The sequence below is a fragment of the Ambystoma mexicanum genome, chromosome 3q (assembly GCF_040938575.1).
Source record: "Ambystoma mexicanum isolate Mex_15411 chromosome 3q, UKY_AmexF1_1, whole genome shotgun sequence".
Taxonomy (NCBI): Eukaryota; Metazoa; Chordata; class Amphibia; order Caudata; family Ambystomatidae; genus Ambystoma; species Ambystoma mexicanum.
In genome coordinates, this window is record NC_090926.1 from 255,656,989 (window position 1) to 255,682,993 (window position 26,005).

Consider the following 26,005-nt stretch of genomic DNA (forward strand, 5'->3'; position numbering starts at 1 on the left):
TCTTGGGTTCCTGAGATTTGCATTGGTTAGCCAACACTTGCATATATCTTATTCCCCCGGGGCTAAGATTGACTCCCAGTGTGTTCCCCAAGAGGCATTGCTATGATCGAATTCTCACTGGAGTGGTGGCTGGATCCAAGTACCTCTTGAAGGGTTGCCCTCAGCTTTCCCCTTTCAGCTATCATTGCCATCAATGCAAGCTCCAAGGATCGGGTTTGCAGGTACGTAATTGCGCAGCGGTTATATTCAGCCTGGGTAGCACTCTTTCCATCCACCTGGCGGAACTTGGAGGATAGCTGTGCCTGATTGATTTTTCCAATGCATTTTTTTTTCGAGGCATTTGCATTCATGCTTTGGATGTTGAGGCTACCACTAGGAACCGCAGTAATACACTACTGCTGTTGGGAATGTGTCTCTTGGAGCATTTTGGACAAGTTGCCCTTCACTATTGTGAATACATGCAAAGAAACCCTGGTCTAACGGTTCAGGCAGAAATGGGCAAGGAGGCTAAAGAGAGGTTAATATCTGCGAATAGGGGAGGCGGCAATGTCAATAAAGGAAAGGTTAAGGAGAGTGAGTGAACACATCTCTGCTGCGTGCGCTTTTTCATTCTTTAGTCCAATGCCGTCGTTATGTATTTTGGTCGTTCCTCTCAGTCAGCTGGGCGTGTTTCGCCACGAGGTTGCACTTGCTCGCAGAGCAGCAGCTGGCCCCAGCAGTCCAAGCTCGGGCTGCCAGAAGGAAGGAGCCATGCGCCGCTGCTGCCTCCTGCGGGAAACCGTGCGCTGCGGCTGGTCGACGGCACAGGGAGCCTTGGCACGGCTCGGAGAAGCCCCTCGGAGCCCCGGCGAGCCGGGACGGCGGGGGGTGAGCCAGCACCAGTCCAACGAGTAAGCAGCCGGTCATAAACGAGCTTGGATGTACATCTATAGCAGCTAACCTTACATTTAGAGCATGTATGAGCCGCTTTCCTCTAACGCTTAGTATATGTTTTTGGCAACTCCATGATGCTCTAACGTATGTTATGTGTCGATAGGTTTGTATACTTCAGTCTCAAAGCTCCTTGACATATCTGGTGTACTGTGCCCCTGTAACCGGGGCTTGCAGACCCGAGTCCATGGAAGGGGAAGGAACAGGGTAAAGAAAAAAGCATTGTAAAGAGGACGGATAAGGATAGTCATGCCCTGTCCTTTGTTATGCGCGATTGGGACACGAGACTCTGTCGAACGAGGATGCATGGAAACTCAGAACCTGCAACACAGCACCCAGACGTCTCACAGCGCCATGAAGCCTTACCAACGGCAGATGAGCGCGTTACAGAGGACACATAACAGTAGCATCCACTGACTATGTACACTTTACAGCATGGTGTATTTTTGTATGGCTCCTGTATAGTGCCCGATTCCTTCGGGCCGCTACCAAGCACTGTATTGCCGATACATGTAATCCTCGCTTACCCAGCTAACAGGCAAGTGCCTCCCATCCTACATGGCCCATAGGCGCTGGACGCATGCAAAGCCCTGGCCGCATTCCATATTCTAGCAAGTACTAGGAGCAGGAACTTTGACCAACTCTGGGGGCCTTGCACCCATTTTATATGTAATTCTTCTTTCTCCACTGGATTATTACAACATATGGTATTCATGTAATGCTTCCTCATTATTTGTCTAGTTTAGTTTTGTGACTATGTTAATATGTTTTAAATTGCATTAACAGATTCCATGACGTTCCCGCATTGCATGTATGCCTACGTGGCATGCATTAACTATGCGTTAGTGCATGGCTACGTGGCATGCATCAGCTATGCGTTAGTGCATGGCTACATGGCATGCATCAGCTATGCGTTAGTGCATGGCTACATGCCTTGCATTAACTATGCGTTAGTGCATGGCTACGTGGCATGCATCAGCTATGCGTTAGTACATGGCTACATGGCATGCATCAGCTATGCGTTAGTGCATGGCTATATGCCTTGCATTAACTATGCGTTAGTGCATGGCTACGTGGCATGCATCAGCTATGCGTTAGTGCATGGCTACATGGCATGCATCAGCTATGCGTTAGTGCATGGCTACATGCCTTGCATTAACTATGCGTTAGTGCATGGCTACGTGGCATGCATCAGCTATGCGTTAGTGCATGGCTACATGGCATGCATCAGCTATGCGTTAGTGCATGGCTACATGCCTTGCATTAACTATGCGTTAGTGCATGGCTCACGTGGTCTAGATGATGATGACTTCAGTCTTGCATATTCAGAATCCATGCGCAATCTGTTGGCAGCAGGATGTGCGCATTCATTCCATGTAAACACGTGTGCGCGTTTGCATAGGGGCTGCGTGCTTTATGCAGATCTGCCGTGTGTGTGTACCATGCACGGTGCGTGCACCGCATTCTTTGCCCATATTTGTGCAGGTCGGACCCGCGTGGGGCAGACGTTGTTAGTTTTGGGTTTTTGATTCAGTCATTTCTCGCGTTGAGTCCTCCCTTCCGAGCTCCAAGGAGCGAGTGGCGATTGTTGGCCCCCAACTCCTGTCTGCCTAGAGCCCCATGCCATGCCCAATCCCCCCCCCCTTCACACAGCATCCTGCACACAAAAAGAAGAAAAGTCCTGCTACTCCCCCCCCCCCCAAATGCAGGGCTCAGTATTCCATACGGTCTCATTCGCGCCCCCAAACCACCTGCCCATGCCCCAATTTGCTTTTTTGGTAACATTACTAGTGTCAGATGGCATTTTAACACCTAACAAAACAAATCAAACTGCAGAATCATTACATAAGCAGCGAACTCATCTATTAGAGCTCTGTCCAGGCGCTCTGGGGCAAAAGACATGCAAACCTCCTGATGTGCAGATGGATTGCACCAAGAGAAGTGGCTTCACAGAAAAGGGCGTCGCAGGGAGCATCATCAGTCTGTGATTCTTGGAGGCACCATGGAAGGGACTTTAGAATAATTTGCCATAAGTAAACCAAGTGGCAAATAACTCTGTGGTGCAAAATTCCTGAATTGCACTATTATTATATATAGAGAAACTATATAGTCATTAGGCTTGTTTTTAAATATGAGCTATGAAGTGAATCACTTACGATGCTGCAGATAAGACGCAGTGTGATTAAATGATTTGCCCAGGATCACACACTTTGGATAAATAGTGAAACTGGGATGTGGACAATTTAAGTAACTGAGCACATCTTCCCAGGTTTAGTTCATATAGATATTTAAAAGTTTTTTGCTTTGCATTTCATGTGCTTAAATAATACTTTATGTATAGCAATGCCTTGGAAGCAAACCACATTACATAATAAACTAGCCGTTCATAGTAAACTAACTATACACTATATACATTGTCACAGAAATATGTTGAGTAATAAGAGTATGGCTTTAGTTTTATTCTCCCCATCCTGCATGCAAAGTCACAATAGCATCATGCAGATTAATGTGAGCCCAACAGATCCCCCTTGGGGTTTAGAGCTGTAGTAGTTATTTCATAAAGCCTGCAGCATTATGCACCCTTCTCACTGCTGAACACTCCCTCCCATGCACTTTTCTAAAGGGACAAACGTCCCTGCGGATAGCCCCCCTCCTCCCCCTCAGTACCTAATGGCTCACATTGAAATGCTCTGTTGACACAGAGCAATGTGACAGCCCCTCTGCTGCCAGGAGCTCCTTGGGACATTGTCCTGGCAGCGGGACACCTCTCCCGTTTCGTTGCGGAAAGTGTTAGCTGTCCTGCTGCCAGGACAATGAGTGTGCTGAGCAGGAATTGCTCAGCACACATTGTCTTGCCAGCGGGACACCTCTCCTGTTGGGCAACCCCCTATTGCCCCCCCCCCCACCAGCTCGATACGCCACTCGGTAGCTCAAATATTAGCGATAGTCTATAGTGATGATCAGGTGTTCGTGTTAGCCCCAGATCAGGGGCCTCTGGCCCGGGGTGATTGAGTTTGGGAGATGCCCTTACCGGCCAGTATTCTAGCAGCTCCTTGCAGTTGAGGACCCCACAACACGCACACACATATATTAGTTTGGCAACTGGCCCTGCCAAGGCTCGGACTGGCCTGGTAGTTTTGACCATTTGTTACTGAATAAATATTCTTTAAAATGCTGTGACAATTGCCACTAACTACCATGACGTATCCTTTTCCTTTCAGAAGCTGTTTAGCTACGCTGCAATGTCTCCACTATCCCCACTTCTTTTTAATCTTAACATGCAGCCCATGATGGATACCTTACAAACATTCCAACTACAATATCATTCATACGCTGACGATACGCACATTTTCATCAAAGTATCAGGTCCCTCTGAATCATTTTCTGCTGTGAAGGAAGGTTTAGCAGGGGCCTAGGGATGGCTGACCGATGGCTGACCATAATGACTTACAACTCAACCCTAGCAAAATGGAGGTCTTATTGCTCACCCCTCCCCAACTTTTTGGGCTTCCTAACTCTTTCGCCACCAGTTAGAGTAGCAGGGAACTGCTAACAGTTGTAGTTAGTGGGGAAATCGGGACATCGCTGGAAAGGGGTACGGTGAAAATTGGGAGCGAGTGTCGTCAGACTGGATACTGGGCTGGTTGGGTTTGCGGGACCTTACTGGGCGTGAGGAAGGAAGTTCTTGATTTCTTTTCTGAACAGCATGAGGGTGAGTGCGAGTCCGGTATTGATAGGTCGGAGGTTCCCCAGTCTTAGGGCGTAGATTGGGAATGCATGTTTCCTGGTTATTTCTTTTTGCATTTCTGCTGCTCTATTCTGGCCATATCCGGACCTCTTGTGATGCTCTGGCCACCAGGAGTGGTGACTTTGTTGGTCAGGTAGTAGGCACAGTGCCGCACCGAGAGGTGGATCTGGGGAGGCAGCTTGCCCCCCAGTGGCGATTTGGCAGCGGGACACCTCCCCCGTTTGGCAAGCTTGGTGGTATCTGGGTGGTAAATCTGGTAAGATACCACCAAACTGTATTACCGTTACTGCCACTTGGTGCAGCGGTATTACCGCTGAATTACAAGTGGTGGTGGCAGTGTTAGTGACCATTTAATTGGAGTCTATATGACTCCATGGGGGATTTCGGTGGAATTACTGCCACAGTAATTCTGCTGAAATCTGGCATAAAGGTGGGCGGATTTATCTAAAGCTCATAGCTGGAGGTGAATCCTTCAACTTTCTGCCTAACTCACAGTTTGGAGGTGCGATAATACGGCAGTATACGGTAATACTGCTACATTTTACCCGCACCGCCCATCTCATAATGAGGCCCAATTAGTGTCCCACAACAACAGTTCGGTTCTGCAATCTGCAGAACCTCTCAGCAGGATGGCAAAAGTCCTGCCTTTTCTTCAGGCTGTCTGTGAGGGGGTCTGCAGGACGCAGGACCCACCCTGTCACTTGGGCCTTTCCAGGACTCACACTTCGTTATGAAATAATGACTATGGCTTTAACACTGAGGGGGGTTTGTTAGGCTCACATTAATCTGCATGATGCTATTGTGAAATTGCATGCAGGATGGGGAGAATAAAAGTGAAGCCATGCTCTTATTACTCAACATATTTCTATGATGATTTATATAGTGTAAAGTTAATCTATTATGAAAGGATAGTTTATTATGTAATATGGTTTGCTTCCAAGGCATTGCTATAAATACAATATTAGTTAAGCAGTTGAAATGCAAAGGGAAACCTTAATAAATATCTATATTAACGTAAAACTGGGAAGCTGTGTCAGTTGCTTCAATTGTCCACATCCCGGTTTCACCATTTAAACCAAAGTGTGTGATCCTGGGCAAATCATTTAATCGCACTGTCTCTTATCTGCAGCTCTGTAAGAGATTCACTGCATAGCTTACATTCATATATCATGCTATTATAAAAAAAAATTCTAATTCCTTTAGAGTTTCTCGATCTATAATAATAATGCAATTTAGGTATTTTGCACCACAAAGCTATTTGCCACTTATCTTACTTATGGCAACTTATTCTAATGTCACTTCCATGGTGCCTCCAAGTATCAAAGACTGATGATGCTCCTTGCGATGTCCTTTAAGGTGAAGTCACTTCTGTTGGTGCAATCCATCTGCAAATCAGGAGGTTTACCTGTATTTGGCCCTAGAGCAACTGGACAGAGCTCTAATAGATGTGTTGCCTGCATCTGTAACGCAGTTGCATTTTCTTTTGGTTATGTGTTAAATTGCCATCTGCCACTAATTTAAGCAAAAGGTTGAATGGGTTGGGGTGGGAATGATACCGTGTGGAATCGCACACACTGCATTTGGGGGTGGGGGGTTGGCGGGAGTAGCAGGATTTTTTTCGTGGCTCGCCCTCCCACTCTTGCAATGCTAGATATGGTAGGTGGCATGGGGCTGGCGGGTTGGCCAGTTGGCAGAGCGCTTCTTCCGTCCAGATCGGAATGGACCAGGGCATATGCGACAGATCTGCAGTTGGTGTCTGGTAGGGACGCCTATTTGGAATCGCAAAGATTTGGCACAGGGTGACCGCTGCAGGGTGAAGCCTTGGGGTCCATTCGGGACCCCCACGTGTGGATGCAGGCCTCTTTGCTGCTATTGGTAGGGATCAGGAATTCCATCCTGCTTGATGGACGCCCTGGACTATCAGGTCTGGCTTATAGCTAACCGAATCCCGGCGCATCCATGGACACACTGCATGATCTGTTGGCTCCGAGGTGGCGCAGGAGACGCACATATAAAATGCTCTCATTTGTTACTTTGCACTCCTTGGTGGCGCAGTGAAAATGTAAGGCAATACCAATAACTGCTACTTTTTATTTCTTTCATGTACTATTTGTTATTGGGCTGTATGTGTTGCTGCAGCTGGGCCGCAAACTCTTATAACAGCAACGCAGCACAACTAAGCCATGTCTTGCTAGCCCTCCCGAAGTGAGTTTGGCTCGGGCTGGCTGGAATCACCCTGGTGACGCGGCGCCAGCCTATGAATAATGGCGGGACCCGACCCCCCCCCCCCCCCTCTGTGTATCTCACGCGAGCCTCCCTATACATAGAACGGCAATGCTATACATAGCGCGTGATATATGCCCCGCCATGAGGTAGAAAGTCGGATTTCCATCCACTGGCGCCTGAAACGACGGGACATGAGTGAATTGCCGTGTGCAGTATGGGGGGGGCCTGGGGAGTGGCTGAGAATCTCACACGTGGTGGTCTCTCCAGGAATCCTAGTAGGGGCGGTGCACAGGGGTCCACCGATAAACGTGGGGGGCAAGGGGCTTTTCCCCTATAATAGGCGCTAGCAGTGTGGCACATCACAAATTAAACACACGGGTGCGTTTGTGTACACTCATTCACACACACAGAATATATATATAGAAAATGAACACACACAATACATACATGTACAGCAATGTATAGATTAGTGTAATGCTGCTTCATCACCTTGTGATAACACAGCCTCAGCTGCGTCAGACAGGCCAGTATAAAGCTGAGATTGGCCACACGGTATTACTCATTTTTGCCGAATGACATTCTCACTAAGTTTTTTTTAACCATATTTTTAACCACTTTTTTCCCGCAAACATATAGCTGGCGAGTTTAGGTAAGGAATATAGAAATGGGGAGGGGTGCAAGGTGGATGTGGGAGTCTACTGCTACTTTTTGCTGTAAAAAAATAGTAAAATCGGCACACACAAACATTGACGAAATGTCTTTTTGTCAACAAAAAAATGCACAAAAAAGAATTCAAGGAATGTTTAAAGAACTGCACGGGGTGTGACTGGAGCACGTTGCATGAGCCTGACAGTCTTTCTTCACTGCTGCCTAATCACGAGTTTGGCGGTAACCCTTAAATGCGGTGGTAATACTATTACCACCGCATTTAAGGATCTGCCAAATCACGGGTTTGGCAGGATTTACCCCCAGCTCTGAGCTGGGGGCAAATCCGCTGCAATTTTGCCATTTTCAGCGATATTTAATAGCGCCGAACATTCCCCATTGGGTCCAATGGGGAATGGGGACTTACCGTTCCGCCAAACCTGTGATCTGGCGCTAATAGCCCCAGCAGTAATACCGCTGAGGTTAGTGTCCAACTTGTGATGAGGCCTAATTGGGTCTACTTTCTGAGCTACTCATGAAAAACAGTCAGCTAACGCGCAGCGTAGCGGAGTGTGGCTGGAGTGTGTTGCCTGAGCCTGGCGATCTAATTCCCAAGAATTACCATCTATCTGTGGAGGAATGGTGGGATCGCTGTCACGAGAGACACGATTTTACACTAATCTACGCCATAACTATTTTCTACAAAATTGAATCATACAAAGGTGTCATGAAGTCCGATTGCAAATAATTCTTCTTTTATTGAAATTTTGATAATCAATTCATTTCACAAAACAATTGTGATGCCCATGTAGTTTAAACTTCATTTGAACATGGTTCTTAAGTAAACGTTTGTACTAAGCTAAACACTTTTAATTTAAAGAAAAATAGATCCGCAAGCACATCTCATGCAAGCGGAGAAATTGCTTGAGAGGTGGGTTTTACGCTGGCATCACTGAAATTCGGCAAGAGTCACCTACACCGTCACTAATTTAAAACCATGACATTATTCAGAGACTTCGCTTATAATTATTGATGCTAAAATGTGGGCACTTCTCCTTAAAATGTTCTTAGGCGCAGCTTTTGGTAATGCCTTGATTCTTGAGATTACATTTCTCATTAACGTACCACCTGCAGGAGTAAGGCGACAAAGACTTCATAGGAACGATGCACTATATTATGCATTTTTAAATTGATTAAGGACCAAAGGTGAACTGGGAACCAAAAGTGCCCCTAGAAATGCTTTTCAAAGTGACCCCACATTACACTGTGTGGGCAAGCGCACCCCTTCTTAAGTAGGGCGCTGGGGTTCTCCCACAAGAAAATGTGGAAAAGTGCTCCAAATAGTGACCTTCAAAGCATATTTGACCCTGTTTGTGGATTAAAAAGTTTTTAACCATACAAAAAAAATAACAAATAACATGTAGTAAGAGTCAGGCTTTATAACACTTGCTTTACTTCAAATGGATGCGGGGGATGAGGAGAGATGGGATGAAGGCCGTGGGGAACATGGCTGTGGGTGAGAGGAGTAGAACACCAGGGTACCAACACAAAAGAGGCCCATGGTGCAGAGGCCCACCGGGAATTCTCCAGCACCCCCTGTAGGCCAGTCCACCACTGTAAGGACTTGGAGGGGATGGGAGAGGGTGGGTAGATATTTCTTTTTGACTGCACCGCTGATAAAACAGCACACAGTAGTTGAGCAGATAGCTGCATTTTTAAAATGCTTACCTTAGACAATTGGAGGCCTGCACTGAGCAAGTTAAAATCCCGGCCTCCTCCGTCTGAGGGCGATACATTGAGGACCATTCAATTGGGTAATAAAAGCATCTGCGGTTACAGCTCATAGAAGCTAGATGAAACAGTTATGAAGCGCTATGTAGGCAAATAGGATATTATACCCACTATTCTATGTTGCCACATTAACACCAAAACCTGAAATACTTTGGCTTGCACAATACAGAAGGCCACAACACATAACACGCTGTGTCTGTTGCAATCAGTCGACCTTTTTGTCCATACACAATGCTTAGTGTTACCCTTGCAAATGCAGCCCGTCAGCCACCAAAGAAAACCAAACTCACGTGAAAGAAGAAATGCTTGTGGCAGGTGGAACCAGGGCTTTAAGTGGGCCGGGCATAGCTCGGGCCGATCCCCGTCAGTCGCCAAAAAGCACTCCGGAGGTGGGGCCCTGCCTGGGCCCACCCCGACTAGCCTGAGCCACGCTGACACCCGAGGCAGCCTGTGTAGCCGAAGCGCTGCGGTTACACAGGCTGCCTGCAGGTGTCAGCACTTCCGATTAGAAAAAATAAAAGGCATTGCTGCCTTTTCTTTTTTCTAAACCCAAGTGTTAGCACCTGCACGCAGCCTGTGTAACCATGTAGCGCTTCGACTACACGGGTTGCATGATGTCTCTGTACTCAGAAACAGGAGGAGAGCTGGACTGCCCAGCTCTCCTTTTGTTTCCAAGTAAATAGTCATCGCGCTGCATGGAGCACCTTGGCTTCATGCTGCGTGATGGCTTTACTCGTAAACAAAAGGAGAGCTGGGCAGTCCTCCCCTCTGCCCCAGGCCCCGGGCTGTACGAAGTACTGCACGATGGAGGGCCTGGGGGGTTAGGCGCAGGGTGGGGGGGAAACGGCGCGAAAGCCGAGGGGAGGGGCTACCAAACCGCACCCTCACCCCAGCGTTGCCAGGAAATGGCACAATAACGCCAAGGAAAAGTGTGAGGGGAAAACAACAGGGGGGCCGGGGGAAGTCTGGCCCCCCAAGGTAAGCACAAAGGGGCCTGGGGTATAAGTAGGCCAAAGAAAAAGGAAGGAGCACAAACCAGGTAAGGAGCTCACCTCATTCGGGTAAGCTCCTAGGGCCTGGAAAAGGGGGAAGAAAAACGTTTACTCTTGCGGGTTGAACGTGCTTTTTCCCTTTTGTTTACTTCTTGGACGAACGGCCGAAGACGCACAGGGTTGATCTGAGGCATTGTTTTCACATACCTTCCAGGATCGCCGGAGCCGTGAGGAGTAGACCGCAGGGAGCTGCGAGTGCCGTGGAAGAACGGGCTGCCGACACAGGATCAGAAGCCGGAGGTCTGCGTGAGAAGGACCAGTGGGCGTGCACAGGGGAAGATCCGAGACGGGCAGCAGCGTCGGGGGGCCGCGTCGTTATAAGAGCCACCAGCTGTGCAGGGAATGCGCCGGCGGTATCCTGAAGAGCAGCAGAACCGTTGCGGGCACCCCCGAGGAGGGAGAGCGGGCAAATAGCATCGCTCGGCCGGGTACAGGCGAGCAGACAAGGTCCTTGGAGGAGGGGCCAACCCGGAGGAAAGTAACTGGAAGAAGCGACGAAAAGGGGGTGGGGACGGAGCGGTTGGAAGGAGCAACAACGCTCGAGACAGGCCCGGCTGGGGAGGCACGACGAAATTTTAAAGGGACAGGCACAAATTAAGCAAGTTTCGGTGGCACACTCAGTAAATATTGTGACTTGTACATTAAAGGTTGGGGGTTCGAGCCAATCCACCAACATCAAAATTTTGGAATTGTTGTGATCAAGAAAGCTACAATTTTTACGGCGGACCCGGCCGAAGAAAGCAACAAATAAGAAAAATGCAAAGGAACAGCAGCTAGCCGGGCACTGTCTTACCTAGAAGAAAGCTTTTAAAGGCGGCACCTAATTTTTGATATTGCAGTGCCCGGAGGGACAGGAACAGTGCACAATTTGAACACATAGTATCATCAGGAGAAGGAGCAGAAAGAAAGCATTCAAACAAGAAGTATGGCAGAGGAAAGAGCAAGAAGGGCACAGGAATTCAGTGAATGGGCCAGAAAGGCAGAAAAAGAGTATGGGGCCCAATGGGTTTTCGACGTCATGCAAAAGGAAGAGAGGGCAAACGTTATGTCGCCTTTGCTGATCGAGGTGTCCAGCGACAGCGAAGGAGAGGAATCAGTACCGCAAGGACAGAAGAGGGGGAGAGAAGAGCCAAGGAGATCACAAGACCAGACGGAGGCACCCAGAAAGAAGAAGAGGAAGGAAAAGAATAAAGGTATTGTGAAAAGCGATGATAAAGTGGGGAGGCAAATTGTAAAAATGTTGAAAACCTGCATCACGGGTACGGGTAAGTCACCCAGAACCAGTGACAGGAGGGGCAGAAAATACAGGAAACACAGGGAGGAGCAAGGAGTTTCATCATCAGAAACAGAAAGCAGTGATGATGAGGAAAGAGACCACCTGAAGGCATGGGTAAAGTGGAAAGGGGTGGTAAGCAAAGATAAGCAGAAGGGCTCTGGCTTGGAAGGAGCGGGGGGAGGGGCAGGGGGGGCAGGGGCAGATCCACTAGAGACCCCAGGCCCCACACCCCAAGGGGTACCAACGGTGCCCAACCCACAAGGGGGTACGCCAAATCCCATTACACCCAGCCCGCCAGTGGCACCCGTCGGAACAACGGCAATACCAGCGGCAGCAAACCCACTGCAGGGGGTGGAACAACCAGGTGTAGTGGCAGCAATCACAGCAGGAAAGGAAGGGGCCCCATCCATGACCAAGTACGGCAGGCCAACAATGGGGAAAGATGCACAGGGCCGGTCCATGAAGGCAATGGCATGGTATATAAATGAGAAAGTGAAAGAAAAAATCTGGAGGAGGAGTTCATAGACATTTTTTCCCTGTTAGAATGTCAAAAGAGAGGAATGAGCGTGTCAATAGAAGATATAAAGGAGGATGAGAAGAGCTTACTAAGGAGGGTGACAGTAGCAAAGAGTTTTGATAACTGGGTAGCAGCTTTTCAGATAATGTCCACCATTATATTACAGAAATACCCAGAGGACGGGGTAGCATTAGTCGCATATCAGCAGAGGGTGTTGAAAGTGTACAAGGCATTTGGGGGGACACATGGAAGGAATACGACCACGAGTTTAGAAAAGAAATGGATTGCTTCCCGGATATGGGGTGGAACGAGGAAAACTTTAACCTATACATATTTAATGTATTGAAAGAAAAATGGGACTCCAGGGAACAGAACTCGCGTGGGCAACAGAGAAGGCAGTACTGGCAGAATGATTACAGAAGTGGCTATAGATATAATAACAGAAGACATGAAAGTAGCTATGACAGATCAAGGGAGCAGAACTTTCGGAATAGGCAATATGGGTCACAGAGAGGTTGGCAGAGCAGCTTACCGCCAACTGCACAAGGGGGCGGCAGCGGTAACACGTGGTCACCACGGGCAGAGCCAGCGCAATGTCAGAATTTTGAAAGTGCAAGTTTAGTCACAAGTGCGAGAAATGTAGAGGAGACCATAGCAGCTCCAAGTGCACCAGGGCAACAGCACCCAACAACAGAAGCAAGGAGAAGCGGGAATAGGGGCTGGGGCGAGAAGTGGGCTACACCAGTTAAAATTGAAAAGATGGAAGAGTGGCTCCAAGCATTCCCAGACTAAGAAGCTGCCAATTTGATCAGAAGAGGTTTCCAGGAGGGGTTCAACATTGATGCCTTTTCTTTTTTCTAAACCCAAGTGTTAGCACCTGCAAGCAGCCTGTGTAACCATGCAGCGCTTCGACTACACGGGCTCCATGATGTCTCTGTACTCAGAAACAGGAGGAGGGCTGGACTGCCCAGCTCTCCTTTTGTTTCCAAGTAAATAGTCATCCCGCAGCATGGAGCACCTTGGCTTCATGCTGCGTGATGGCTTTACTCGTAAACAAAAGGAGAGCTGGGCAGTCCTCCCCTCCTCCTGTTTCGGAGCCATCAGCAGCAGACAGACCTTTCATTCAAGGAGCCCATGGTTAAGGTGTTGCACTACGCGGCTCCTTGAATGAAAAGGCTGCCTGCTGCTTGCGAGCTGGGGCACACCAGAGTCACACCTTTGGTGCGCCAGACCATTCTTTTGTTTAAAAGGTGGGGCTGGGCGCATCAAAGATAATAATGCCAGTGCGCCCCAGCTCTACTCCTTTTACCAGCACCCCCCCACTTAGGCGAGAGGGTCTCTCCTTAGAGGGTGTGGCCTAGGTATGGGTGTACTTAGGCCACGCCCCCCAAGGAGAGCCCAACGCCCCTTGATTTCTAATCCCACTCAAAGGACTGGGGGGAGAGGAAGTGTGGTGGAAATGGTACGATGCTGCATTCCACACCAACTGCCACGTGCACACATTTCAGCTGCCTCGAGTGTGCCAGGAAGGAATTCACCATGAGGTGGTGGTTCTCGCAGTTTATACTACATGCCCGGCGCCGAAGGGCGGCCCGGGAGGCAGACTTTCCGATAGGGGGTGTATGAGGCAGCCTCATACACTCTCTTTCAGAAAGTCTGCCTCCCGGGCCACCCTGCGGTCGCCGGGCATGTGCAACATCAGCCACCCTACTCCCCCTAGCCTCTGACTGCAGACACTAAGCTTCCTGTATCCTTTGCCTGCACACCCCCCTTCTCGTTTCGCACCCTCAGCCATCCTGCTCTCCTGTACCCTTGTCATCTGGGGTATGCATCCTTTCACTCCCCTGTAGCCAGTATAGTCAATGTGAGGGATCATGGGTGTCCGAGTACAAAACATCTGGAGAGCTGCTGGTTGCAGACCCCTGCTTTACTTGTAACCTTCCTCCACTCTCACTGCCACGTTTCTGCCTGTTTTTCATTTGTAAAATGAATAAGTGCCAGGGCCAGAAGGATCTATTACGGTGATGTCTGGACAGCTTGGCCACCAACGCTAGTAGTGAGGTCTGTGGCTGAAAGGGTTGTGGGGGCAAAGGCCACCACATTTATTTTTGGCTTGGAATCATGAGGCCTATCCCCGTGGTTCTTGCTTTCCACTCTACAACTTCTGCTCTTATTCCCAGAGCGTGCAACCCCTGAGTTCCCGTCAGAGCTCACTAATTCTTTCTCCCCTCTGCAGCCGATTTCTAACCCCCACATCTGTGCACCCCCATCCTCGCAACCATTTCATTTTTACTAGTGGGAGCATTGGGGAGTGTCCTTTTTTTCCCAAGCAAACAAATCACTCTGAAATGTGTGGGAGCATTAGAGGAATTCCAACAGCAGCAGTGAGATGCAAAGCTTGACTGGAGGTTCTGTTTATGTGTCTCCCACTGAGTGGGGGGGGGGAGGGTGATGTAGCCTGTAGGAAGTATGGGATCCCCGCCTCAAATACACACGGGGGTCCACGTTTATTTTTCGTTGTTAGGTTATTTGTGTGCACTTTCTAAGGTGACCAGATTTTCAAGATAAAAAACCGGGACGGGCCACAACATAAAAGAAGGACTAATCCACTCACCTCCCTTCCCCCACCCCCTGAACCCTCATCCCACAGTATCAGCATACACGTTGTGCGGTTTTGACTGTGGTTAGAAGCACGTAAATAAGAAGCATGATATATTTCAAGTAGTACTAATGTAATGATGTATTGTAATGTTATATGTATACAATAAACTTGATTGTTATTGGTATTTGATGTGAAAAGTTGAGCAATCATAACACTTCAAAAAAGCATGCGTATATGAGCTGTTGCTCTGTTTGGCATTGCATGCCTTGCTATTAACATGTTTCTCAGCCTGTCTCCATGGCACAGTTAATGAATAGGGCTTGTATCTGAAAGGTTGGGGGTTCGAGCCATCCTTGGCTGTCAAAATTCTGAAAATCTAATAATGCTCATTCAGTTTTTAATTGTTGGTCATTAAAAAAAACAGAACTGTCACCCTACCTTTAGCCAAAACCGGGAAGAGTTTTTAAATTAAAACAAAATTCCGGACAGGGGGGAAACAGAGGCCCCAATTCCGGGACAGTGACATCAAAACCGGGACATCTGGTCACCCTAGCACTTTGAATTGATATGCTTTTCGAAGATTTATTTTGTTTTACATGAGGGGAGTCACCCTACCCACACCACCAGACACACATAACATGTATTTAAAAACAACAATTCGGTGAAATTAGGGTGACCAGACGTCCCGGTTTTCCCGCGACAGTCCGGTGAAATCACCCTCCGTCCCGGGAGTTTGGCCCCGGGAGTTTTTTCATTTTCCAACCCCCATCCGGCGATTGGAAGGCTGGCTACGGTCCTGGTTTTTGCAGGGACCCGATTTCAAAATCCCAAAACCGGGTCCCTGCGTGACTTTTCCTGCACGTAAATGGGGACGTGAATGCTTTTTTTTATCTGGTCAGCTTAGGTGAAATGCATATCGAAGACGAAGTACACAAAGTGCACACAAATAAACTAATAACGAAAAACAAACGCATTGCAATCAAATGTGGGCAAGCATGGTGCCACACAACGCGAGGAGCACGTTGCACAATAAGGCACAAAGTTCTGAGTTCATTATATAGGCGCTTATAAAATGAACCGCGGAAAATGTATTCCTTTATATCACTTCAATTTTCTTAAAGGTCAATGTTTCATTTCTGTCATTTGCGATTCATTAAAAAAAAGGAAACTTTCCAAATACACGCATCTATACATAATGGCAATCGTCTCCTTTGCTCCGGAGGTGTGTGCACAAAGGAATCCCAGCAAAACAAAGCGAAGGGCTCGGCATGTTGGGAAAGGGGTCAGTAAAGGTCCAGCACCAGGGCGTCTGCAAGTCATAAACAAGTTCATGAAACCCTATCATGCAAATGACCTATGGAGAGTTACAGCCACTACATGGCTCCCTTACCTGTGCCAGGATTTCAGAATCTCACATTGTATATACAGTTGCAGGAGATTATTATAAAATGAAGTTTAAAATAGATATAAAAGAATATTCAAATATAAGGTACTGTAAAAAAAAACAGCATATTGTAAACCATATAACGTATACCACGTGATATAATGTTTATAGCACACACCATAAACATTTGTCTTTAGCATTTACCCCCTTTTTATTTATTTGTGTAATGAAAATTACAGAGAAAACAATGCTTTCTTGGGACAAAATTGCTTACATAGCTTTTTAAGACTGATTTATAGAGCAGAGGACCAGTGTCCTAACTATGGGTGAGAGCCTGTGGATATAAGACCAGATGATTCAGGGAAGATAGAAACATGAACCCGGGGCGAGGACGGTAGAGCATGATATAGGAACGGGATAGTTGAGGAAGCGCCAAGCTGTAGGATGAAGGTGTGAGCCATAAGGGTTGTAGGGTTGTCATAGAGAGGTAGGGGGAGTGGAGAACAGGGAGGCGTGGTGGCGTAGTATGCTGTGCAAGGGGTTCATCAGAAAAGAGGAGAGCTAGGAGGTTGGACTTTAAATAGAGATAGAGTGGGAGTAGTGGGGAGAGGGAGAGGTAGAGGAAGAGCATTCCAGAGTAAGGGAGCAAGGAGAGGAGTGAGTGGAAATGAGAGACAGTGCAAGGGGTAGGAGAGATGACAAGGAGGTGAGCAGAGGATGATCATAGGAAACGAGGGAGAGAGGGGCCGGTAGTTGGGCGCAAGTCTGTATATAGTTTTGAAGAAGTTAAGAGGAGCTTATGCTTTGCCTTCTCTCTCATAGATAACCAGCCTAACAGATGATGAGCAAGGGAGGTAGAGGTGAAGTGGGGAAGGTTGAAGATCATATGGACAGCAAAGTTGAGGACTTTGTCTAGAGCTGAAAAAGCTTAGTTGGAAGGCCATAGAGTACACTGGCACACTCGTCAGATCGAGGGAGTACTAAAGAGGAGATTAGGTGCTTAGCAATGTTGAAGGGAAGAAGATATCTTATTTTTCTGATGTTGAGATTAAGTCTGGCCGCAGTGGCAGATTTGGAGATGAAGAGTGAGAAGATGTGAGACGGGTGAAAGGTGACACCAAGGCTGCGAGCAGAAGCAGAGTAGGGAAGGTATTCAGTAGAAAAGAATAGAAGAGGAAGAGATAGCCTGTTTGGAGGGGGAGTAGAGAGGGGAAGTAGAGCACCTCAGTCTTAGTGGAATTGAGCATGAGAGAGTGAGATGCCATCCAGTATTTGATAACGTAGAGAAAGTTTAACATTTTTTTACCGTAGCTCGTCAGATAAGGAGGGAAAGGAGAAGATCTTAGTGCCATCAGCAAAGAGTTGATAAGAGAAGCCATAGGAGGAGATCAAGTTGCGAAGAGCAGAGGTATAGAGAGTGGAAAGACGTGGACCCAGGACTGACCTTTGGGGAACACCAACAGTAAGGGTGTGAGTGGGGAGGTAAGGCCGGACACCTGGAAGTGTCTAAGGGCCAGAAATGAAGCAAACCAAGCATGGATCTTGTCCCAGATGCCTAGGAGAGATAGTGTTGAGAGAAGGTCAGAATGGTTCACAGTATGAAAGGCAGCAGAGAGGTCGAGAAGAATATGAATAGATGGACGGCTAGCTTGATGAGCGGAAGAGATGTAGTTGCTGGCATTGATGAGAGCTGACTCTGTAGAGTGCAGAGGTCGGAAGCCACATTGAAGAGGATACTGGAGGCTGTGTGTGTCAAAGAACTCAGTGAGTCAGTTGAAAACTACACACTCTAGAATTGTGGAACCATGAGGTAGAAGAAAGGACGAAAGTTAGCAGAACAGTTAGGATCTAGGCCAGGTTTCTTAAGGATAGGGATGACAGTAGCCGACTTGTAGGATGACGGAAAAGTGGCACTGTCAAGAGAGGAGTTGAAGAGGAAAGTAAGATATTGAGTAACATCGGGAGCTATGAGTTTCACTATGTGTGGGGATAGTGAGTCATTGGGGGCACATGGAGGGTTAGCCCTCAGAAGAAAGGCAAGAATCTCATCTCGATTAGTGTGGGCAAAGAAAGACATTGTTGCAGGAGAGGAGGGTTGAGGCGGTGGCGAAAAGTCAACAGGTGGAGGATAGAACAGCATTTGCATGGGTATCTTGAATGTTGGACATTTTTAAAGCAAAGCAGAGAGTTAGATGGTTAGCAGGGGCCTACACACGGAGTATATGCTGAGAATATCCTGATTCCCAACAGCAATTCGGATGTATGTATACATTCACAGGATAAACTGGACTGTTGTATCACAGGAGTCAGGGAGATTAAGTAAAAAGGGTCAGGGTAAACATTTTCAAACTGTAAGCTACTAGTCAGCGAAAAAGTCGCATACCCTGCAATGAATGTCAGTTCTCCACAACTCGCTCTGATTGAATTATCACTCGCCAATGCGTAGTCATCTGTGAGTACAAATTATGAGGGCTAGCGGGGGCTATTATTGTCAAACTCAAATGAAATTGGTTAATCAAAGCTGGAATGATGAAAGGCATAGGCAAACGTGCTGGTTACATTGAGACTTCTGCAGCAGACACACTACCCCACTGAGTTATTTTAGACATTTACAAAAGTGAAATATGTTTCAAATGGGGTGAGGAAAGTGGGTGCCGATGTGAAGCATGACAAAACTGGTGACGGGCAACTAGGCTGGGCTAGAATTGAAACGAGTGATGTTACACATCTTTTGCCTTGTTTTGTGCAATACATTGTAGGAACTTACAATTAATAAATATATAAATGCACAATATATAAATGCACAGGAACTCTGCTTATCTTCCACTTCGCACCATTGTTCTTTTCTTAGAAATATGGAATGTTGCTTCACAGGTCCTTCCTTTAACCAGCACGAGCTCAGGATCCCAGCTGCCTTGATACTTCTCTGGGGCTGGGGGCTGCCTGATAGGGGAAACAATTTGTAAGCTCAGGCAATACATTACAAGTGCCAGTGCTGTAAAAATGATGTTCTGGGGCCCTGCCCCCAGCAACACCTGCACAAATTCAGCACTGATTTCGGATCCCTCAGCCAATTCCTGGTTCCAGGACCTTACTGGTTATAATACATTGCCTTGGAATCAATCGCCGGTCCAAATGCTTCCTGCCCCCAGAAGCTATTTCTGAAATGGTCCTATCTAAGCCAAGACGTTATTTGTTTACTTTGCAACACATGGGGCCTCATTACGACCCATGCGTTAAGGGGTTAACGGCACCGTAAAAGGTCGCGGCGCCGTTAACCCCTTAACGCCTTACTACGAGGTCCCTTTGCGGCTCCCGACCTTAACGGCTGCTCTGTACCAGACTTTAAAGTAGGGACCCGCAAAGGGACCTTGAAGGTAATTACGGTACAGCAATTTGCGGTACCGTAATTACTGCCTTCCCCATTCCCATTGAGCCCTATGGGGCAAAAATGAGAATGGGGAAGGGCCAATGGTAAATGAGGAATTACCGCCCTGCCAACCTTGGAATGGGGTGGTAATTCCCCATTTCACCATGGCGGATTCGGTAAGTTACCGGCGTTAACCATGGCGATAATAGCGCCATTGGTTAACGCCAGGGTCGTAATGAGGGCCATGGTGTTTGTGTTAAAGAACATTCAGTAACACAGGTGTGTGCAGAGGCAGGTCAATATTCAGGCTACGTAGCGCTGTTGACTAAACTGTCAATGGTTTCCTGTTTGGAATACATCACCTTGTAAACTCTCGCTAGTCCAAAGGCTACCTGTCCCCAGAAGCTGTTTCTGAAATATGAAATTTCATAAATGGTACTAACAAAGCCACGAGGTTAAAAGTTTATTTTGATACACATGGTGTATGTGTTAAAGAACATTCAGTAACACACTTTTGTGTAAGGGGGCAGGTCACAAATCAGGCTACATAGTGCTGTTTACTAAACTGTCAGTGCATATCACAAAAGGAGAAACAGGGGTGTCCCCACACATCAGTAAGGGGATGGGGAGACCAGAACCAATAATAGCTCTCATGAAAAATTGGTTTAAGTAAGCAAATATTTTACCAGTTTGATTTTCTTTTAAATAAGGCATCATGCAAGTTCAGAATTAATTTAAGGCAAACAGGTCTACATCAAGTTAATATAGAGCTTTGTGAGATAAATTACTGTGAACTGGTTGCAAAAAAGTCCAGCAAAGAAATGTTCAAAGCATTTGACCGTAAAAGTGTTTCAATGGTAACTAGCTGTTCCCGGTGTAACATACACCATTCTAGCATATCTTCAAGGTCAATATCAGTCAGTAATTCATAGGGTCATGTCTGTCACCCTTCTTAAATATCGGAATTAACACTGATCGCTTCCAGGAATGGGGCGTAGGTCCCTGTAACTTATAATAGGTAATTGAAAAGGCTAAACGTATCAGATGGAATGAGAGGTATGCATCTTATAAGAACAGTATCTAAGTTACATCAATCACACGGGCTCTATGATGTGTCTTTGGTGACGCATAATTGTCAACCTTGTTCCATTGCAGAGTCCCGTGATGGCATAAGATTGCGTAGTAGCATAATTACAGCACCTACTTTCAATTTTAGCTTGTGAAGAGGCATTTGTCCTACAGCATTTTCTCTGTAGAGACTGAAACGTTGTGCTGGTAATGAACTATTCATTGACACTGGAACCGCAGTGCCCTGCGTGAAGAAAAGTGGGGGTGGAAAGAAGTAACTTCCGAATGTTTGTGATAGTGGAAGTTGAAGGCGACTGTGTAAAAATGTGTTCGTGGTTTGTTGAAATGGTAGCTGTTGTTGAGGTGGGTGCACTTTGCCATTTGGACAGCAGAGGGCAATCTTAGTATGGAAACATACCTAAGCGTTTTATTTATATATATATATATATATATATATATGCTTCATTGAAGCCACCTTTTCCAGTCTCATGTTGTGATGTAGCTTTAAATCCATTAATGAACAAATACATTAAAAGAATTAACAGTCAGTAGTGACTCGCTCTCTTCCCCATAATCGAGTGCCTTCAAGCTCACCCCTCAAGCATCTCAAATGTAACACGAGCGCTCAACAGTCTTCCTTCATATTCTTGTTCAGTTCCCCCAATGACCTCTAATAGGTTTCTGCCAACATTATAATGAGAATCCCTTGTGGAGGCTTTTCATGAAAAGTAAATGCCCATGTGATGTCATCAGTGATGTCATCAATGGCATGTGTGATGTCATATCTTTGATGTCATGGGTGTTAGTCTTAGCAGTGCACAGTGGTAGCGCGAGTAATGGTTGCTTATCTTACAATAAATGGCACATTTCTGGGGGGTTTCGGTTTTACATGTAACCATAGTATGGATAAGTTGTTGTGAGTGCAAAGTAACTGTAATGTCCTTGTAACAAATGTTTTTGCACTGAATTTGCGAAGTTGTTCTTAGGGCAACTGAAGCATAACGTCCCTTTACCAATGTTTGTTCACTGAATTTGATAGGTTTTTAGTAGGGCACTGTAACCAGACCCCTCCTTTAGCATTGTTTGTTCAGTAAAGGGGATAGGTTTTTAGTAGCGCAACATAACCATAACGTCTCTTTAACAATGTTTTTTGTTAGTGAATTTCATAGGTTTTTAGTAGGGCACTGTAGCCGGAACGTTGCTTTAGCATAGTGTTTTCTGGAAAGGTCATAGGTTTTTGGTACCGCAACTGAACCATAACGTCCCGTTAACATTTTGTCACAGATTCCTTGGCTGCCCTCATGACGAACTTGTGGAAAGCCCAAATTCTCCTGTGTATGTATCCACTTGTGCTACCCCTTCCCTTTCCTAACAGTGTCGGTGTATCTTAGAAATTAAAAGGGTACATGTTAAATGTTGGTGAGTGTGCAGAGGTGTTGCTAGGGGGGGGCTGAGGGGGCTATAGCCCAGAGTCTTTTGGTTGTAGCCCCGGATAGAAGCTCAGTTGCTACAACCAAAATGCGAGCTAGCCCCGAGTCCCACCAGTCCCAACATAAGCTTAGTCCCTGATCTTTTCCAGACCTAGCAACACCCGTGTGAGTGGTGTTTCTTTTTGTGTTACCATTGCATGGTGAATCTGTGCCACACAGTAAAGTCAGAGAGGACTGCAGGTAAGCAATATGGAGGTTTCCTAGGGAGACTGCACCTGGCCGGCGTATTTGCAATCACAATGCAGGTATCCGTAGGACTCCAGCACTGGCTGCATGGCCGCATCTTCTAATGGACTTTTAATTAGTTGTGGGAGCGCACGTCTATCCATCGTACAGCTATGCGCATGCATAGGCATCCTCTGTGTGCTGGTAACACCGCCCCTGTCGCCAGCCCTACGGATTCATACGGTAGGCTACCGCATTTCAAGTAGTCCTGGCGACTACGTGGGTTGCTGTGCAAACCTACCAATTTATGGCTGCAGCACGCCTGGCTGTATGAGGCCCACTGGAAAACAAGGATCAGCAACCTCCTGTGTACGGTGGGCGTGTTAAATGTTGCATTAGTTTGATTGATGTGCTGCTTGCCTTTCCATGAACCGTGAAACAGACACACCGTCTCTGCACTGCACTCTGTGCTGGAAAGTGTCAAGGGTTCGCCTGCGGGTCGTACAGTTGGAGAAAACATTTAACTTCAGGTGTGATAGTTTGTAGTAAGTCTGCAAAATGGCAAATCTGGTGCGGCTTGGTCACTCACATACTAGTGCATGTAAAGAGAAGTAAGCAAATGGCACATTCTTCGGAGCACAAAGAATGTCAGTGGTGGTTAGAAAAGTACTGTAGCCGCATGGGTCTCGCTGAATAATTATTTTCCTGCTCCACGTAATGAAGCTGCGTTTCTCGTTGTTGTAAGCATTCTTGTATTTGAGAATTTATTAATCTCCGTGAATGCTAAACCTACGGCAAATGCCGTACCATGAAGTGTCCGTGCTGCATGTGACGAGAACTGAAATCGAAGTACAAGTGACCAGTGGGCAGGGTACTGTCCTTCCAACAATGCAGTAGGGTAATTTCATGTACAACATTTTCCACATTGGATGCAGCCAATAACAGGAACACTCCTGTAGGGCAGCAGAGGTTCAAAACTCTGGCAAAGGGCATTGTATTGTGCATGTACTGCAAGCGCTACTGTACAGACAGAAGCTTCTTGGAAGTGCTTGGGAAGGGTCCTTCCGGGAGCATGACAATGGCTGGCGCCTATTTAAGTGAGGGCTACACAACATTTCCCTCTCTCTGTACATCCCCTATGTTATCCCTTTAGGTGCTGCCCCTTCCGTACCGGCCTTTGCCTTCCGTTCCTTCTGTAGCGTGTGTTACAAGATCAAAATAAATAGAAATCAACTGGAAAAGGAAAAAAGTTAAATAAAGAAATCTCCTTTCAGAGTTGAACAATGTATTGCCAATAAACGGATGCAGGGTGCCGCGCACTGTATACGCTGCAACAGAATGTGTGCTAAATAAAGGGAGGCTTGGCACTGTGGAAAACACTGTAGTGGAATCGCATAGAAAGGGTTCGCTGTAGAAAGAGGTTTCTTTACGTGTTGCAGTGCGTTTTGAAGAGGTTAAGTGTGCAACACTTGCTACAAAAAATCTTCCTGTACTTCCAAGAAGAGCAGCAAGGCAATTTGGATAGGGCATGCAGAAATCGGAATGGCAGAAATAGTAAGATGAACGCTATTTGTGGGGAAAAGTCTTTGTGTTGTGAAACGTCATATTTCCATTTTTGAATTACAACATTGGCACATATCATAAAAAGGCAGAAATAGACTTCTTCACAATGTACCGTGCTTTCTCCATTTCCGGACCAAATGAAAAATAACGTAGCCACATATGTGTCTGTGTAATGTGATAACATTTTTTGTAGGGGAGCGGAAACAGACGCATGACCTGGGCAAGTGCCTCCTTCATTGCAAACGGCACTGAAACTCCTGTAACATGTTGTGCAAGTTTCCCTCTGCAATGGAGAACAATAATGTCGGCATGATCACGCGTCACCAAAGTCTCACACAGACAAACCAAAATCAGTCACTTCATTGTAGGTACTCCATAGTAGTACAAATCCACATGATAGAATCCAAAATGAGCAGCCACTGCACAGTGTTTTCCATTCACTTTCAATCAATGTATTTAGAACTCCCCCAAAAACCATACCATGTGGATCATGAAACACACAGCCATAAGCGCACCCTCTGAATTTCTGTCGACAAATACACTGTGTACCACAGTCTGTGTGTACAAACCACACCCAGAAACTCGATTGACCAATTCCGTAGCCTCCAGAGGCACATTTCTATGGGTGCCATCTGCAAAAGGGGCATGTGTGACACATGCAACCCTGCAACTATTGCAATATCTGCTGACTTTTTGTTTTGTGCATGCGCGGGATTGGGGAAATAAATTGCAACCAGGGTAGGGGACTTCGTTGGTAGGGGCGGCTCTGAAAACAGCCTCTTTTTTTTTCAAAGGTGCTTCCATAGAACACAATTTTTTCACGGTTTTTATAAGTGTTTTTGTGGTTTGTAGTTCAGCTCACAATCTTAGAATAGGGTCTTCAGTGCAGCCTGTAGGTTGTAAAACAAAATGTCATTGCCACTGGTCGACAAAGACATTTGCTTTGAAAAGGTGTATATATCGAGAACCAATGTTGTCATTCTCACAGAAGAACATCCTAGCAGCACTCAAGAAGTCAAACATGCTTCTGTTGATGAGACCCCTTCCGACCTCTGGCTGGCGACAACAATCATTGGAATAGTCCCATACTATTCTCTGTCGCATACATGAGAAAAGCACCTTAGCAGTGGGAAAAATGCGCTTCACTGCTTTCAACTTCTTCAGTTGATGGAACACATGGGAACAAGCCATGGAACCCAAAATCAACAGTCCATAGTGCACGGCTACACCATATACAGTTGTAAAAGTGGCCACTTGTCGACATTCTGCAAGCACACCACTGAAACTGCACACGCCAAAGCACCACAAAGCGTCCACTCCCTCCAAATCAAAATTGCCATGAAAGCCTTTTTCGACGGCATACTGGAAGAGATCTTCTACAAAGGCATCACCGACCATCAAAACAGTGCGTCCCTCCATCTCTGCCTGCCACCCTTTCCTGTTGCGCACCTGATTGGACAATCCTCACAGTCCCATTTCCATTGGCCAGTATGGTGAGAAGCACAGAATGTGGCACGTGCGCTTCCCCAAGTACCGCGACGGCTGTGCACCTGTAAAGCAGGAGCAGTCCTTCTTCCCTTTCCACAATTTTTTGTCCATCACTACCTCATTGTGTACTGTTAAACAGTCACACACGCATCCACCAATGGCATTTACGACCTTAGCATCTAACGCTTTCTGTACAAAACTTCATTTATATCGTTGCACATTAATCTCCAAGTGTCGTGTCATTGGAAAACACGTTCAGTGGAAAATTCAGTGAAAGAATGCAAGAATTGTGCATCAACATTCATCCACATGAGTGAAAACCTTTTCTGCAGTATTTTTACAACTCCGTTATAAGTGCCTGTGCGCACGGTATCTACCAGTGAGAATCCATCACATTCTTAAAAAGGTTACTGTTTTTTTCTCCCATCCACTACCGTCAAGTGGCACTTCAATTGTATATGCTTCCAACATTTCCAATGACCCATATCACCCATTGTAATATCGAAACAGGAAGTCTCTTCTTTCCTTCCGACTATACTATGAATTTGTTTCCCCACTAACGCATCTCCTACATAAATCGTAAAAATATGGCACCAAAACCAGCACTGACTATGTCATGAACCTAAAGGAACATCCGAAAAGCTCAGTGCTCCACAGCTGTGGATCTCTCTAGGCTAGATTATTGCAACA

At 46.6% G+C, this 26,005-nt stretch overlaps 1 protein-coding gene across 1 annotated transcript in view; it reads left to right on the plus strand.

Moving 5' to 3' along the window:
- Nucleotides 1–720: 720 nt before the first annotated feature.
- The window catches only part of GLS2 (glutaminase 2), a 579,026-nt gene continuing 553,741 nt past the window's right edge, over nt 721–26,005 (plus strand). Inside the window, exon 1 of the mRNA XM_069653689.1 lies at nt 721–890. Within this exon, the coding sequence (XP_069509790.1) occupies nt 751–890 (140 nt within the window). The 5' untranslated portion in view covers nt 721–750. The remainder of the gene's footprint in view (nt 891–26,005) is intronic.